Raw genomic sequence first — 18,321 nt, forward strand, 5'->3', positions numbered from 1 at the left:
GCTTAGCTTTATTCTAAGTAGGTGCTTTAGACCACTGAGCCATCTCACCAGCCCAAGTCTAGTAGATTTCTAATGGTGAACTTGAGCTTGTGGGTCACATCGACGCTCACTGCGAAATTCTTTCAACTTTCTGTATGTTTGAACCTTTTGGTAATAAAATATTTTTGGAAAATGCCAAAAAAATTAATTAATTAATTAATTAATTAACTAACTAGGAATTAACCTAACCAAGGAAGTGAAAGACCTCTGCAATGGAAACTCTAATATGGGGGGAAACAGACTGAAGAGGACATTTAAAATGTTTAAATTATCAAGGCAATCCCTCTTCCTGGTTAGGCAGAACCAATGTCATCAAAATAGTCATATTAACAAAAACGACTTATACATTAATGCAACCCCAATAAAAATACCATCATGACTGCTCAAGGGACTAGAAAAAGCACTCCTAAAATTCATGTGGAATCAGAAGAGACCCAGGAGAGCTAAGCAAGCCTGGCAACAAGTGCAGAGAAGAGGCCCCACAGCCCAGATTTCAAGTTATGTCACAACTCTGCAGTGATTAAAAAAACCATGGCGCGAGGGGCAACACAGAGATATGGACCAATGGAGTCTAACTGAGATAGAGACACAGCCCTGAGCACCGACAGCCATCTGATTTTTGACAAAGGGACCGAAGTCATACACTTGCAGGAAAAGTGACTCTTTAACAATGCTGGGAACACTGGTGAGAACGGTGGGCAGAAGGGCGGCTGCAGGCATGCGCGATGTCACCCCGTACGGAACCAAGTCAGCGGATCAGAGGCCTAGACATGAAAAAGGAGACACTGGATCTTCTAGAAGATACACTGGGTAAAACTCTTGAAGACACAAGCATAGGCAAGTACCTTTTGATTAGAACACCAATGGCGCAAGAAATAATACCCAACAGGAGCTTCTACGCCAAAGGAATCTCCCAAGAGGGAAGAAACAATGCATTAAATAGGAAACAATTTACCAGCTACCCAGACCAGAGGCTGCTGCCCAGAATCTGCAAAGAACTTAGAAAACTTAGGTCCCCAAACATAAAGGATTCCATCAGAACTCAAAAACTGAAATTTTTTCTCAAAAGAAATACATATGGCCAATAAGTACATTAAAAAATTCAGCTTTGGCCGGGGAGATGGCTCAGTGGAATAAGCTCTTCCCTGGCAAGCACAAGGACCTGAGTTCAATCCCTGGTTCCACCAAAAAAAAAATCATCTTCTTTGGCCAACAGAGAAATGCAAACTCAAAGCAACACTGAGACCCCATCTTAGTCCAGAAAGAATGGCTATCATCGAGAACCTACCAAACAACAAACGCTGAAGAGGATGTGGGGAAAAGGCCATCTGCATTCCTAGTGGGAACAAGTACAACCACTACGGAAATGAGTGTGACTTCTCAAAAATGTAAAATAAAATTTCATTTGACCCAGCTGTATTATTTCTGGGTATCTTCCCGAAAGAGTTAAATGATACATGCACACCCATGTTTATAGCAGCACAGTTCATTTAAGCCAAATTTTAGAAGCAGCCTATATGCCCATCAACGGAGTTTTTTTTTTTTTTAATGTGGTACATCTGGACTGAGGAGCTAGCTCATTGGCCTAAGCACCTGCCTGGCAGGCGCAAGGTCCTGAGTTCAATCCCCGGTACCACATGCTGTGGGCATGGTGGCACATGCCTGCAATCTTAGCCCTGGGGAGGCTGCAACAGGAAGATCACTGAGTCTGAGCTGCATAGCAAAACCCTGTATCAAATAAAGAAAGAAAGAAACAAAGTTTTTTAAAATGTGGTATATTGGGCTGGTGAGATGGCTCAGTGGTCTAAAGCACCTACTTAGAACAAGCTAAGCAAAGCACAGGGACCGCAGTTCAATCCCCCAGCACCACATGCCAGCCAGCCCCGCCCCCTGGTGGGCTGAGCTGGCCACACACACACACACACACACACACACACACACACACACAAATAAATAAAATGTGGTATATCTGTGTGTAATGGAGTACTACTCAGCCATAAAGGGTAAACTTGATTCATGGGAAAATGAATGCATCTTGAGACTGTAATACCAAGTGAAATAAACCAGACAGAGTATTAAACATTGCATTCTTTCTCGCATATGAGAAATCCAAAATATATTTATGCTGTAATTTAAAGAGCAAAGTAAAAGAGATGACAGAAGGAGATAAACTTTGTGGAGTTGGGAAGGGAATCCAGATAGGAGAGATCCCCTGGGTGGGAGAAGGGGAGGTAAACAGGATTAAGATGTGATTTATGTGAGTATTAACTCCCCAAGATAAATATAATTATTATGTATAACAAACATATTCCAGTCCAACAATTCTGAGAAAAGACATGGGTGGCTGTGGCACCAGGCAGGACCGTGGTAGAGAGGAATACCACCAGCAGGAGGTAAGGCAGCAGTTAAAGAACTTGGGGTGGGATTATCCATCCCATGGAGGAGGTTCTAGTCCAAGCTACAGTTCCTCCTTCCATAAAACCCACACACATGCAAGCATGCTAGGCCTGACCTGCAACTTCAGGTACAGCGACAAACCCCCAAGTCAAGAGACCCTAGGCTTCCAAGGAACCTGTGGACAAGGCTGTGAGAACTTTGCTTCCTGTGGAATCGAGCATCTGCAGACAGCGGGAGCCACCACCCCCCACCTCCCACCCCCCGCCAAGGCCTGAATGTGGCAGTGGGTGCTATGGGCGAGGGAGGTGAGCTGAGCTAAGGATGCTCAGGTCACTGTGTGACACAAGAAGACACTTCCTGTAGCCAGCACACTGGGGCCCCAGGCAGGACTCCAACTGGTCAACTGCAGCTGTGGCAATTTAGGCTGAATTCGCCACTCCCTCCTAAGTCTGGAGGATACAGGTGATGGGACAGGAGAGGTCTGCGACCCTGAAGACCTTCAAGGTCATTTCCCATAGCACTTCTCTACCAGATGATGTGACACATGTGAGGCTTGAACAGAAATGACACCAAAAGAAGTTTAGGAAAAAGCTGAGTACAGCTCTTCAAGATGCCCACTGAAAGAGCAGTTACAGGATTCTAGTTCAAAAGTGAAAAGAGGGGTACAACTTCCCTAACGACACGCCAACCCCATGGGAAGTCAAAACACTCCGGCGCCACAGATGGCACTTCCGAAGGCCCCTGAATCGCCAGCCAGGGAAACCCACACCTGAACCCAAAGGCTGTGGCAGCTGTCCCTGCCCGCCCTCCTCCTCCAGCCACGACAGCCTGCCTTGGCTCCAGCTCCCTCCGCAGCGCTTCCACCTCCTTCCCCTTTCAGGCCGGCAGCCCACTCCGTTCCTCTCCCATCCCCTCAGTTCCTTTTTCAGATCCCAAATCTGCTTCCTCAGGAAAAGTCCCTCTGACCTGGCCCGGTCCACCCGCTACCCTGTCTCGAGCCTGTGTTGTAACGCGTCGCGGTTGTGCTGCCTTCCCGCTTGCGCTGAAACTGTTTCAGTACAGGCACAAAATCAGGAATAAGACGGTGACACCGTGTAATTCCACATAAAACACCCGCAGACTCGCTCTTCCGGAGTCTTGTCAAAAGTGCAAGATCTCAAAGAACTCAGATAAACCCAAGGTGAGAGATACAAGCGCAGACATGTACGTGTCCTCCCCTAAAAGGGAACCTCTGCAACACAGCTTTAGTTTTTTATTGTGGAAAACCTTTGACCTTAAGATTGCCAAAAATCAGTTTCCACGTACCTTTCACCCCACTGTCAGTAACGTCAGCACCTTACCTAACCACCGCACAACTGCCAAGAAAACGCAGTAACACTAGTGAAATGGCTCTTTCTGGATTCCCATCTCAGCCGCAGGCGAAGGTGCCAGCGAGGCTTGCTTCTTCACGTTCGTCCAGTACCTGCCTGCCTCGTGAAGCCTTGCGCTGGCTCACGGCCTTGACGCTTAGAAACTCCCTGGTCAGCTGTTTCCCAGGGTCTCGCAGCTTGGCTTTGTCTGTGGGCTCTCATGAGCACACTGAGATCTTGCACTTCTGACAAGAATCCCAGAGTGACAATCTTGGGATACCGTATCAAGAGTTACACGGTGTCACTTTGTTACTTATGTTACTTTGGCCACTTGTTAAGGTCATACGTGCCAGGTTCTCTACCACAAATATAGTGGTTTTCCCTTTACAATTAGTATCTTGCAAGGAGGTCTCATGCAAAACCTTGTTTCTCATCATACTTCCAATCTAGCGTCCCCTTGTTTGTAAGAATTACTCCTCTGGTGTGAAGTATTTTTTTCAATCTTCTATACTCTTGCATAGGTCCTACTGTGGATTCTTAGTTAACGGCTTACAGGTCGCTGGCAGTCCTCACGTTATTGCTCAGATTGCCCAGTTAGCCATCCAAGGCCCCAAGTTGGCTTTATCCTTTCAGAAACCTCCCTCCTCCTCTGCTCCCCATGTTCTCATTCCTCACACACACACGCGTGTGCTTTCCACCTGTCCAGCCCCAAGCTGTGAAAAGCAAATCGAGAGTGCATCCCCTTCTACAGTGCTGCAGTGTAATGGCTTCCTGCCCAGCCCCTCCCGTGGGGTTCACTGGTTACTGAACTTGTTTTGAACTCTCCTCAGAGCCTGTTCATTTGGGGGACGTGAAAAGCACCACTGAGGCTCAGTGACACAGAGAGCTGCACTCAAGCGCCCGGTCCCTCGCCCTTCACGCCGCCACTGCCTTTCACCTCACGGGCGACGGACTGCATCAGGCCAGTCTTTCCTTACTGTGCACACAGAAGCAGGCTCCTGCATTTCCTTATGTCCCCTTCCTCATACATGAAAGAGAACATTACGCTTTCCACACTTCGGTTTTTGCACTTAACAACATAGCCTGGCAAGGACTCCCTCCCAGTTCAGAGCCCTTTCTCATTCCTGCACTGCTAAGCAGCACGTGTCCCGGGACATGCCATGGTTCACCTGGAGTCCTCATGTGCTGCCACATTTACACTGCTTCCCACACTTGAGGTCACAATGTCACACTAGGTAACCACACCGTTTATACTTCTGTGTTATTGGTGATGTCTTTGGGGAAACGTACCGGGTTTTGTAGCTTTAAGTAGATATCAGTCCTTTGTATGGGCTCTGTATTCATGGATTCAACCAACTGCAAATCAGAAATTTTCTGCAAGAAAACTGCCATGGGCATGGTGGTGCCCACCTAGAATCCCAGAACTCTTTTTTAAATTTTTTGGCGGAACCGGGGATTGAACTCAGGCCCTTGTGCTTGCCAGGGAAGCACTTATTCCACTGAGCCAGCTCCCGGCCCAAGCCCAGAACTCTGGGAGGCTGAGGGAGGATTGAAAGTTCAAGCTCAGCCTGAGTAACTTAGCAAGACCCAGTCTCAAAATAAAAATGACTGGGTGTAGCTCAGGGGTACAGTACCTCCGGTTTTGATCCTCAGTACCTCTGTGTCCTTCAAGAAAACCCGCAGGTGGCCTCGCCTCACACCCCCAGCTGAGCCCTGCGGCCTGCGCGGCGGCGTGCTGCTGTGCTTCTGGAGGACAGGCGCAGCTCAGCGGAGCCTGCACCTGCATGCCACTTGCACTCCCCAAGAGCTTGGTCTTCTATGTATCATTCTTACATCTTTGAATCTTGATGTATCTCTGGCTTTCCCAATTTTCCTATCAAAAGGTTGGTCTTCGGCCCCTTAGTTTTTAATTCTCTAATAACAGTGTTACCCCTCTAAAACTCTATGCTGCAAATACCTTCTCCCAGCTTTTCATTTGGTATTTTTTGCCGAGTACTTTTCCCCTCCTTTATGTAATTAAGTTAACCAAGCTTTTATTGCAGCCGAATATTCATTTGTCTTAGTATCTGTGTGGCTTTGTTTTCTCAGATTTAGATCTTGCATCCATTCAGTTTATTCCCACGACCTAATTCAGCCCCTTCCAAGCAACTTTCCTGTTGCCTGAGCACCTCTTGTTAGGAAGTCCACACTGGGCGATGATTTTTGCAGCTGCCTTTAACAACCCCACACACACACTCCCCGGGTCCTCTGGGGGCACTTGAGCCATGGAAGGTGTAAAAAGATGACCCTTGTTTGTGAGGCTGTGCTCACCTAGAAGGCGGGACAGTGAAGCTTGAGGGCTGCAGGGGTCACTGATGGAAGGCACAGCAGCACCCAGAAGCTGGGTGCTAATCAAGCAGAATGGTGCAGAGAGGAAAGCGGCTTCAGAAACAGAAGCAGAAGGGCTGGCCCCACTGCCACTGCCCAAATCCTCCCAACAGCAATGCCCACGGCAAAGCCAGCTCCAAATCCCCAGCAAACCACTAAACACTGTAGCCAAGACCAAAGAGGACTTCGCAGCAGGTTCAAAAGGTTTATTGCTCCAAGTGAGCCCAGAACATGGCTCTGTGCTTTGGGAGGCCGTCACGCACGATGGGAAGCTGCACGGTGAGGCACGTGCAGGGAGGCTGCCCACCGACCCTGGGTCTCTGCTGCCCACACAGCCACTGGTAGGGAGCCAGGCTCACGGGGGAGCTGCCTGGGAACTGAGAGGACAAGGCAGGCATGGTCTTGGGACAAGGCACACATGGGCTGGATACCCAGACAAGACTTCAGCCTGTACACTGTATAAAACAATAGCTGCCAATATTTAAAACTTGTAAAATTTCATATAAAAATGTGGATTTTGGCCTCTTTAGGGAGGGAAAAGGAGACCCAGGGCACACTGATCCCACAGCATTCTTTCAGGGTCCCGACTGGCCGCATGGAGACAGCAGTTGCCCCAAGCCTGAGGACTAGACTGTGGGTGTCTCCTATCCGGGCACACAGCCTGGTATTCTGTACAGCAGTAGGAATGCTCAGGGCTCTACTTATCAGTAAGTAAAAGCGGCAGTCACACCTGGAAGCAAACTGCTTCTCTGGGTTTCTCCTTTTCCTTGGCCTTGCAGGGCCACATTTATAATGACCTTAAGCACCTACAGCATTCCTGAGGCACCTGGCCTCCCCAGGGAAGCCTTCACCACACGCAGCTGCCTCTGGCACATACCCTGCCCGCTGACCAGGCAAACCAAAAGGTGAATGCAAAATTAATCCCAGAAGTTAAGGGAGGGCCAGGCTACCCGCTTCAGCCCTCCAGGCCCTTCCTGCAGGAGGGAGGAGAGAAGGGCCAGGGTCATACTGGCACTCAGCTCACATTAGCGGTCAGAAGCACTTGGCTGCTCTGGAAATGAAAAAGGCCCGGAGAGGAAGGAAGTCCCGGCGGGGGAGAAGAGGTGCAGGGGCCAGGCAGGCGCTCCGGCTCGCGAGTGCATCCTCCCCAGCCTGGCCCAGCCGGAAACAGAAAGCTTAAGTGGCACAAGCAAGGTGGCAGAGCTCCGGGAGGGCTACACAGGGAGGAGCCAGGGGTTGCTGCTGGGCCTCAGCAAACTCGAGGTGGAGGAAGAGGACTGCCTTCCCGGCACACGCAGCTGGCTGAGGCTAGGGCCGCCATGTCATTTGCCCTTCAGAGACGCGGAGATCCGGACACAGCCCAGCCGGTCCCCGCCGTGGCTCAGGATGCTCTGGACACGGTAGTTCCCGGTGCTGAGCCAGCTGGGCAGCTCCAGGTCAGGCACGGTGAAGTTACTTCTGGGCAGTGAGTAGATGCCCTGTGGGAGGGAGTGGAGCCCAGGTCAGGGGAGGCTGGGGTGGGGTCTCTGACAGGAGCCACCCAGGCCTGCAGCCACCAACGACCCCTCCTCCACCCTCCTAAGGCCACAGGCTTGCATTTACTAAGCCACTGCACAGCACGGATTATTGCGGCTAATGGGTCCCTGAGGTCACACCTAATCCCATGTCTCCCATTTCACAGATAAGTAAACTGTGGCACCTGAAAGATGAGCGATTCTTACAGATCTGCAGCCAGCCAGCTGGAGCTGCACACAAGGCCCTCGTGCCCAAGCACCCATGCTGGCCACAGGCACAATGCTCTCCTGGCCCAGGGCCTTACCTGTTTGAATGGACAGTGGCAGGGAAGCCCACAGGTATGCAGAGGCTCTGGGCAGGGCTCCCCAGGGGGAATGTAGGTGGCCAGCATGTTGCAGATGTCATCGTAGGTGCAGCTGCCCACCTGCTCCACACATGGGATCTTGATCCACAAGCCAGCCACTTCCCTCTCCAGGGTTAATTCCACCTAAGTGGAAAGCATTGCAAAAGTTACAAATGTAGGGGCTGGAGAGATGGCTCAGTGGTCTAAAGCACCTACTTAGAACAAGCTTAGCAAAGCACAGGGACCGCGGTTCAATCCCCCAGCACCACATGCCAGCCAGCCCGCCCCCTGGTGGGCTGAGCTGGACACACACACACACACACACACACACACACACATAAATAAAAAATTGTTTAAAAAAAGTTACAAATGTAAATGGCAGAGCAAACTGCCCACTCCCCTGGGGAATAAGCGCTTCCCTGGCAAGCTCAAGGACCTGAGTTCAATCCCTGGTTCCGGAAAAAACAAACAAAAAATCTTGCCCCCCTGCCTCCTTAAAAGGTCCATATAAAGCTGGGCTTGGTGGTGCACCCCTATAATCCCAGCACTCAGGAGCCTAAGGCAGGAGGATCACTGAGAGTTCAGGAGCAGCCTGGGCTCTGCAGTGAATTCAAGACCAGCCTGAACTGCATAGCAAGACCCTGTCTCAAAAAACCAAACAAGTTGGGGGCCGGGGAGATGGCTTAGTGGAATAAGCGCTTCCCTGGCAAGCACCAAGGGCCTGAGTTCAATCCTTGGTTCTGCCAAAAAAAAGAAAAAAAGAAAGTCAATAGAAAATTATAACCACAAGATGTAACTGGACAGGCTCTTTGCAGTCTGGTCGCCAAATGACAGTTCACTCAGGCCTGTGCATCTTCTCTCCTCACTGGCCCGAGCAGAATCTAAACATTCCATGGTAGTCACCACCCACAGACTAGTGGCAACAGTCGCACTGAAATCCCCCTGGTCGGCCCACTGTGGCCATTTATCAGCTTTGCTGTCAGTCTCCAGCAACCACCAGCCACTGACTGGAGCTGGCTACCACTGGGCAGCCACTGAAGGCAGAACAGAGGGCAGGGATTTACAAGACAACCACTTTGCATTAGCCTGCGGGCTTCATCACTGCTGGGTCAACACGGAGACTTCCTGCACAAGGGGCCGCCTCCCTGGACCTTCAGGGATGCTAAGGGGGAGCCCTGCACCCTGTGGGAAGCTACAGGGTATACCAGTGGCGCACCTCCGCACCGCCCAGATCTCCTCCCGCCCCACAGGATGGAGCCAACCTGGGCAGAGCCAGGCTCCATGCAGGCCGCCAGCTGGACCTGGCACAGCTGGACAGTGAACAGGCAGCCTGCCGAGTAAGCTGCCCCTTGGGACCATGTTACCAAAGTCACTTCTCTCACAGATCTGAGTCCATCACACTGAGCCCCAACTCTAGGCTTGCTTGAAGTTTTGTTTCTAGAATCAGGCCCTTACTCCCTGTGCTGGACTGGGGCTGGTCCCAGCGCTATGAACTTGTCTTCTAGCTGTCCCCTCTCAGGTGATGGGCTGTGGTGCTGTAGGCCCAGAAGGGAGGAACCACACTCATGTCCTGTGGGGGTGCCTTGCCCACTCTGCTGATGGCCACCACCCGCCACATGGACCTCCACTGGCCCTTTCTTCTCCACATGCCCCAAGCCTTGAGGAGAACCAGCCCAAAGCCAGAGCTGAAAGGTTAGCTCTGAGACATCCAGGCACAGCAGCCTGGGGAGCGTCACCCCACTTCCCTCAATCTGCACTCCCTGTTCCCCAAGTGGAGTATGCTAATACCCACCTCTCCCCAGGGCCCACTGCCCAGCACAGGGTGCTAGGCCCAGCTTCTCCCTTGGCTGACCCTCCTCTCCTTTCCCCAGTACCTGAGAAAATGCTTGAGCTCATTATACCACCCTCACCCCCCAGCAGCTGCTCCGGAGCAGAAGCCCACAGGCAGCTCGCCACCTGGGTGGGAAGGACCAGGCACGGCACAGTCCCCATTCTTAGCCTCCTTGCTAGGGCATCTCTGAAAAGCAAGTAGGGCTCGGCAATGAGCTGTTGTCACACTTCACAGCACAAAACTCCCCAGCTCCCGCCAGGAGGCCACAGCAGCACCCACAGCAGGGGCCCAGGTTCCACCCCAGGCTGGCAGTGCCCCCACCTTGAGGCCTCTGCTTCCCCACCCTGAGCAGGAAGCACGTAGCTCTCACAGCTGCAAGAAGCCCTGCCAGTGCAACAGCCTAACAACAGAAGTTTTCTGCAGTTTTGAAAATACTGGCTTCTCCTGCTCCTGGTGCCTTCAGAGCCAGGCACACAGATAGTTCCTGATAAAGCTCCACTGCCTTGCTTCGCTGTGCTACGATGCTTGTAATTCTGGGGACAGACCCAGGAAGGGAAGAGTTGGGTGACATGGGCCCTCCAAGCCTAGCTTTCTGAGGAATCTCCACACTGATTTCCACAGTGGTTGCACTAGTTTGCGCTCTCACCAACAGTGGAGAAGGGTTTCCTTTTCCCCAAAGCCACTCTAGCATTTGTTATTGGTTGATTTCTTCATGACAGCCATTCTTTCTGGGGTGAGAGCATTTCAGTGCTGCTTTAATTTGCATCTCTTGAGGACCTACACTCAAACAATGTGTTCCTCCTCATATTGCTTTTTAAAAACTTCTTTTGCTTCAGGCTCCTTGAGTACACCAGTCACTGTGGTCCCCACATTTCCCAGTGCTCATCCCAATATACTAACTAACCTTCAGAGACTTTTTCTTTTTGGTTTTTTTTTTTTTGGTTTTTTTGGCGGAACCGGGGACTGAACTCAGGCCCTTGCGCTTGCCAGGGAAGCACTTATTCCACTGAGCCATCTTCCCGGTCCCTAGAGACTTTTTCTGTATGTTATTTACACTGAAAATATCTACAAATGATATATCAGATAGGAACTTACAAGCAGGATATATTTTAAAATTATAGCTCAATTAAAAAAAAAAACAAAACAAAAACAAGGGAGCCTTTGAACAGATCCCATGCGCCAGGGAATTCCGTAGCTCTGTGAAAGGAAGGGAAAGGGGGGAGGGCACCCACCAGGCCGGAAGCCTGATGTGTAGGCATGAACACAGACACAATGGGTAGAGGCGGGCACAGGAAGCCTGGGAATGCCAGCTGCAGCTGCAGGAAGACAGCGCGTGCGCAGGAGGCAAACCCCTGTAGAGTAAGCCAAGAGCCAGGAGCACTCCTAAGCAGGCCCCAGCCTGGCCTGTGGCTCTGGGACCGGGGATTAGAACTTTAACACCACAGCACAGGGCACAGAGGCCACCTGTGACAAATGAAACCCTTAAACAGGTAAGAGGCAGAGGCTCTGACAGGCTGCCTGTGTGGCCCACAGGCTGAAGGAGCAGGCTTCACGGCGCTGGGGCAGGCGGTGAGGGACAAGGTTCTCCTCCTGAGCAAGCCATCAGAGGGACCTGTGTACCACCAGCCCCGGCCAAGAGGAGGAAAAAACCAGCCCAAAACACAAACTAGAAATGTGAAGGGACAAGACTGAGAGGACCCGAGGCCAGTCTGCACCAAGCAGAAGTGAGAGCAGAGACAACATTTAGCCCACACGCGTGCCAGGTGACCAAGCCACAGAGAAGCCGAGGGGGTGAAATCCACTGCAGTGGCCCACGAGGCAGCCGGGAAAAGCACTGCTCTGGGCTCAGCAAGGGCGCGAAGCGGGGTACGTGTGGCCGGGCAGCCGGCCAGGCCCAGATCGGAGGGCACTGGCTTGTCCCCACTCCCCCAGTGCTGGGTAACAGCTACAAACCTTGCAGCCACCCAGCCCAGAGGCCTGAGGAAGACAGGGAAGCAGGAAGCTGGCGCATGGACAGAACCTGTGTTTGGGACCAAGGGGCTGCAGACAAAGGCTGCTGCCACTCAGAAAGTGGCAGGGCTGGCAGGAACTGAGCAGGTCCTGTGTGCCAAGCCTGCGCAGGGCGCTTCCAGTACCGACTGACTCAGGCACATTCAGGCCAGGGCCAGGGAGTAAGGATTGCGCCAAGTCTACAGCCAGTTACAGGGACACAGGTTTCAAATCAGAATGCTTTTACATAATTAAGAAGAAAGGTGGCTCCGGGGTAAATGGGGAGAAGGAGCAGACTGCAGGCCAAGTAAAAACACCCAAGAATGTGGGATCCTAACAAGGGCATATGGAGTGCTGTAAGTGATGCTGCAATGGACGCAAAAGCCTTCACTGTTCTGTGAAGACAGGCAACAAAAGCTGGTCATTCCCAAGTAAATACAAAAAGCTACACGCATGAAGACACTGAAGTTCACTAGGAGGGCAAAAGAGACTGGCAGAGATCTGTACGAGCTGAGAGCTGAGGAGTGTATGGAAAATATTGTTGTCGGAGGCTGTCGTCAGTTGCTGAGCGCTCCGGCCGCCCTCCTGCGCTGTGCAGCAAAGGTGCATGTGGGCTGGGGTGCGGCTTGGAGGTTAAGCACTTGCCTACCACGCACATAGGCCTGGGCTCACGCTCCAGCACAGAAACTAAAACAGAAAAACCTAAAAAATCCAGATCTAGATAATCAGAAAGGGATGATTTCAGTTGTCAAAAAAAGCCTCCCTAAACCAAAATAAATAAACAAACAAAAACTACCCTAGAAACAAATGAAATATCCACAAATAGATTTGTTATATAAAATATAAAAGATTCAAACCAGGATATTTCTGCCATTAAAAATTACTAGGTAGAAGAGGTACCCTATTATTGAGTATGATGCTAAATAAATAAAAGACAAGTTTAATAGTACATGTCATATAATCCCATTAATATAAGTACATGTGCTATGTTTAATATAATTATAATTAGTATAAATACATATACTGTATTTACAAGCACATAAAAGTTTCAACAGGATAGTTAACAAGGACCACCCTTTCCGAGAAGGCTGCAGGAGGCCCTATGAAACACTGCTTCCTTTCATATTCAGCTGTTAAAGTAAGTACGTATATCCTGGGTGGGATCATATGAGAGAAAGCTGCAGAGAATATTCTGTAAGATGCTCAAAGTGCCTGCCTCTCATCACTGAGAGACCCCCACTGCTCATCACTGGGCAGTGGGATTTCAGGCCATTTACTTCCCTCCCCTTGGGCCACCTGTGCTTTCCATGGTGACCATGGCACTGGCTAATTGTTGGGTCTATTGTATAGTTAACAATGATGACAAAACCATTACCAACCAGAGTGGACCACCAAATCTGAAAAGGCTGGGCTGGGTGTGGCAGCGCATGCCTAAAATCCCAGCACTCGGGAGGCTGAGGCAAGAGGACCACTGCAAGTTGAGACCAGCCTGGGCTACAAAGTGAACTCAAGGCCAGCCTGAGCTGCACGATGAGACCCTGCTTCAAAAAAAAGGCTGGGAAGGCCAGCCAAATATCTCAGCAGATTAAAGCATCTGGAAGCAGGCGCAGGGGCCAGGGGTTCGATCCCCAGGCCTGCTGTGCCCCATGGTGCGGTGAGACAGCAATTGAGACTGGGCCAATTGAGACTGGGCGTGGTGGCGCGTGCCTGTAATCCCAGCTCTTGGAAGAAACAGGGGGATCACTATGAGTAGGATCTAGCAGTGAGACCTGAACACCCTGTAGACCCTTTCCTAAAATTTAAAAAAAAAAAAAAAATGCGGGCAATATAGCTCAGTGGTGCCTGGCAAAGCACAAGGTCCTGGGTTAGATCCCTGGTACTATAAAAAAATAAAACAAAAAATCATAGTCAAAAAGATTCCCCAAAGAAAGAAAAGCCTGGGGTGGCCTTGGCAGGTACCTGGTGTCAGTCATTCACGCGCTCATCTTGAAGTTACTGGGGTAGATATGATAATTCTGTAATCCTATGACCCTGTCACTTTCTGAGCCTGAATGGGTTTCAGATCTACCCATCCTGTGCTGCTGGGGACCTTAGGATTCAACTTCTGGGAGCCCCTGCCAGTCCCCACACCACCTCCCTGCTTACCTTCAGAGGAGAAGTGAGGGCAACGCTGGTCCTTCCCTCTGCGCTGACAGTCACATTCCCAGGAATGACAATGGGGTCAGGTTCCACAGTCAGGCCTTTGATCACTGAGGGGTCCTTGCCCTCATCACAGTTATCCCAGGAAAAGCTGCCAAGCCGGGAAGGCTGGAGCCAATCAAGCAGCACAGGAAGGGAACAAAAATCAACAGAACAAGTTACTGTCAGTGTCACATGCCTTCCCTGTCCCTCTGGAACTCTGCGTCTCACATCTGAGATCACACCTGTTCTGCCTGGTTTATAGACAGAGTAGAACTAAAAGGCAAAAGAAAGATGTCATACCCCAAAAGTATGCAAAACACAACATCACTGCCCTGAACATAAACATAAGTGACCAAGCTCATCTGCCTGGGGTGCAGTCCCTCATCTACCTGCTCTCCCCACAGCCTGGGATCCCCCTAGAGGACCAGTTCCCTGAGGAGCCCTCTCTTCCTGGCTATAACCCACAGCCTCAATACAGGGCCAGGAATAACAGGGCACACTAAGCAGTGAGAATCAACGGCATCCCAAAACCTGCCCCTGAGGGGACAGGACACACACACAGACCTATGGTGGGGTCTCTCGCATACCTATCAAGTAGGCATGCCATGGCCCCCACCCCTGCAGAGCTGTCTCTCTCCTCCCAGAGGAGGCCCCAGTACATCACCACCTTGGCCAACCAGGACCACCCACTCATTCCCATAGGGCCTTGCCACCTAGCCCCTCACCCCTCTTGTAGCCCCCACAAATAGTCAGCACTCCCACCTCCCACCCCCAGAGAGAAAACCTGTCAACCCGCACCCCTGAGCCAAGTTCCATCTTCACACCCAGAGATAACTGATCAAGAGAGAAACCCAGTTTGGTCCTGAGGAGCTAGAGAAAGAGGAGAAGGAGCAAAACACAGACTGAGCTGTGAGAAGCCTGGGCTGTCCTCAAACTCACGGGAATCCTCTGGCCTCAGCTTCCCAACTTCTGGGACTACACATGTATGCCCCCATGCCTATCTCCACATCTTTTTTTGAGGGCTGAAGATAAAACCCACAGCCTCAAATATGCTGGCCAAGTGCTCTGCCACTGAGCTACACCCCAGCTAACATCAACTTTTTTTTTTTTTTTTTGCAGATGGAACCCTTGAGAACTCTATGTCTGAGCCATATCACCAGCCCTTTTTATTTTGTATTTTGAGACGGTCTCGCTAAGATGCCCAGGTGAAATTCAAACTTGAGATCCCTCTGCCTCAGCCTCCCTCCATGCTGGAATTAAAGGTTGTGCACCACACCTGCTCACCCACATCTTTTAAGTGGAGGGGTCACTACCTTCCCCTCAGATCTGTCACAAGAATGAGAGCATATACGTAAAACTTGGAACACTGCACCAGGCACAGACCATGAGCTGGCTCACTGAGCTACATACAGCCAGATGTCTCAGCCTCCCAGCTCTCCGCTTCCAGTCATTAGTTCCAGGATTTCCTGTACATAGGTTAAACTTCCCTTTCCTGGAGCCTGTTGGAATGGGTTTCTAATCCTTGGAATGAAAAGTCACACCGTGACTAATGTTAAGGCAAGCTGGGGAAGGAATCAGCAAATATTTCCTTCAACATTCATACTGCAAATATTCAGGGAGCAACAATTACAAGCATTTTGGGATGTGTCAAGGCAAGCAATCAGACACTGCTCCAGCCCTGCCTCCAGGAGCTGACAGTCTGATGTAAATAAACATCACCCACCTCCTGCAAGTGGCCCTGGAAATGAACAGAAGATGTGGAGAGTGATAGTCTCTCTTCAACAGGACAGGACAAAGAGTCTGATGGCAGAGGACCAGGCAGAGGACCAGGCAGAGGCCGGAGGCACTCTCCAGGTATTACGGGGAGGCCCACAAGCTAGGGGTACAGAACAGATGCTCAGGGAGACTGGAGGGTCTGCAGAACCTCACAGGTCACAACCAGGAGACAATGGGACTACATTAAGATCTGTAGCTGTAGACACTGGAAGAGACCAGGCTGGGAGGATATCTTTTTTTTTTTTTTTTTCCGGCTTAATGCTTGGATCCCTCAAGAAAGATAAGGTGGTAGTGTATTGTGGGAGTCGTTTCAGCATCTTTTTTTTTTTTCCGGAACCGAGGATTGAACTCAAGCTCTTGTGCTTGCTAGGGAAGCACTTGTTCCACTAAGCCATCTCCCCGGCCCCTGGGAGGATATCTGTATTGCACCTTTTTTTTTTTTTTTTTTTAACCAGGAATTGAACTCAGGCCCTTGTGCTTGGCAGGCAAGCCAGCACTTATTCTACTGAGCCATCCCCCCAGCGATATCTGGATTTTAGAGTTGGGTTGACAGGATGGCAAGCGATTTCCTGAGGCTGATTTCCCCAGTGCCACAGTCGCCTGATGCACAGAAAGGAGACTCCAGGCTGAGGGATGCTCCCAGCATGCCCTCTGGAAAGTCTCTCATCATCCCACCATCAAGCACCTTACTCCTGAGGCCCTCAGAAAGACAGACAAGGTGGTTCCCAGTGGAAGCGCCTGACTGCCTCTGACATGTTCTGCAGCTAAGTCCAGGCCTACTGGGAAGAGACCCAAGGGGTTAGCAGTGGCCTCAAAGGGCCAGGCCTAACACCAGGTGTCTCCCACACCAGTCCATACCAACACATGCGAAAGAGGCTCACAGCAGAGGGAAAGATGTGGCCCCAGGGACAGATCTACAGGTACAGTCAGACTTGGTTAAAACTGTACCCTGGGGGGCCAGGGAGATGGCTCAGTGGAATAAGCGCTTCCCTGGCAAGCACAAGGGCCTGAGTTCAATCCCTGGTTCCACAAAAAAAAAAAAAAAAAACTGTACCCCAGACACTCATTAGCTGAGGTTGTGTGTACCCCTTGGGATCCTATTTCCTCCTATTAAATGGGAATGACCATATCTTCTCACAGGGCTATTGTGACAATAAGCCTGAATATAGGGCTCAACGCAAGGCTGTCAGATTCATGAAAAATGGGGAAGACTGAAAAACTGTCACAGGCCAGACAAGCTTAGAAAATGGGGCAGACATGGCAACGTGGTATCCTGGGACAGAAAGGGGGCATTCATGGAAAATTGGTGGGACCCAACGATGCTGGAGTTTAGGTAACAGGAAAGCACCTATACTAGTTTCTTTGGAATATACTGGAGCTCAACACTATCTTTCTAACATTTTGTAAATCTAAAATTTTTCCATAAAGTTTATTAGGATAACAGGACAAGACTCTCAATACACCATAGGCAGTACAATAACTGGCGGCCACCATGCAACGTCAATGACTCTCGCCCTGTTATCTAACAGTTACCAAAGCCCACAATCACAAGACCAGTCAACACTAGAAGAGGAACTGGAATGCAGGGTGCTGGAGCTAAAACATACCATGCTCCCACAGCCTTTATCTGGCCCTCGATCACTGGGGCAAGATGGAGTGGACAGCACAAGTGCCACCAGCTCCCGCTCTTGGGTGAGAACAGGTCCAGCGGCCAGCGCAGAGCCTCTGGCCAGACTCCACGCCATCGCAGCCCAGCCCGGAGCCGGGGCAGCAGCTGCAAACTGCACTGGGGCCAGGTTCCCTACCCTCTGGGCCCAGGAGTACGCGCCACGCACGGGAACACGGGCTCCTTTCCTCTGAGGAAGCCTGGAAGGGACGCCCACCCTCCTGGCTCATGTCACTTTCCGAGATTTTGGAGCTTTCCCGGGCGCCTTCGCCGCCGAGTACCTTACAAATGAAGACCAGAAGGCCGGGAGCGGGGGCTGAACGGAAGCGGGTGGGAAGCGGGCCTCCCCGCCGTCCGGCCGCAGCCCCTCCGCGCGCGGCCCCGCACCCCGTCCCCGCAGCAGCAGGGCCGCCCCAGCACGGGCCGAGGGCCGAGGGCTTCGGGGCGGCAGCGGCGCGGTCCCCTCAGCGTACAGGAGGGCCGGCCTGAGAGCAGAAAGACGGGGAGCCGCCTCGGCCCAGGCAGCGGGAAGGGTGGGGTGCGGGAACGCGCGGGTCCGGCCGGAGGGCTTCGCTCCACGCCGCGAGGCCGACCCTCCCCACAGCACCACACCGCGTCGGCGGCTCCGCAGCGGGGAGCCACGAACCAACGGCGAGCGGCGCGGCGCGCCCACCCGCGCCCCGGGGGCGCTCACGCGGCTCACGGTGAGGCGCGCAGGCTCCGCGCGGCCGGCGAGAAGCAGGCCCAGGACGAGCAGCAGCGGCGTCGACAAGGCAGGCATGGCGGAGCCGGACGGCGGACCGCGGGGCGCGCGGCTTAAATGCGGCCGGGTCGGGCCCCGCGGGCCCACCCGCGCAGCCTACCGCGG

General features: G+C 51.7%; 1 protein-coding gene across 3 annotated transcripts; it reads right to left on the minus strand.

The window, feature by feature from the left end:
* Window positions 1-6,343: 6,343 nt before the first annotated feature.
* On the minus strand, window positions 6,344-18,321 carry Gm2a (GM2 ganglioside activator). 3 transcript variants are annotated; one of them, XM_023713142.1, is made up of 4 exons: window positions 18,157-18,321; window positions 13,976-14,137; window positions 7,972-8,154; window positions 6,344-7,630 (listed from the first exon to the last, which is right to left on the minus strand). In XM_023713142.1, the coding sequence occupies exons 1-4, from the start codon at window positions 18,232-18,234 to the stop codon at window positions 7,475-7,477; spliced, it is 579 nt and encodes a 192-aa protein (XP_023568910.1). In that variant the 5' UTR covers window positions 18,235-18,321; the 3' UTR covers window positions 6,344-7,474. The 3 variants fall into 3 exon arrangements, with proteins under 3 accessions (XP_023568910.1, XP_004629493.1, XP_023568909.1); XM_004629436.2 differs by having other exon boundaries at window positions 18,148-18,321; XM_023713141.1 differs by having other exon boundaries at window positions 18,127-18,321.

Source organism: Octodon degus, unplaced genomic scaffold (genome assembly GCF_000260255.1).
Source record: "Octodon degus isolate 3935 unplaced genomic scaffold, OctDeg1.0 scaffold00029, whole genome shotgun sequence".
In the NCBI taxonomy this organism is placed as follows: domain Eukaryota; kingdom Metazoa; phylum Chordata; class Mammalia; order Rodentia; family Octodontidae; genus Octodon; species Octodon degus.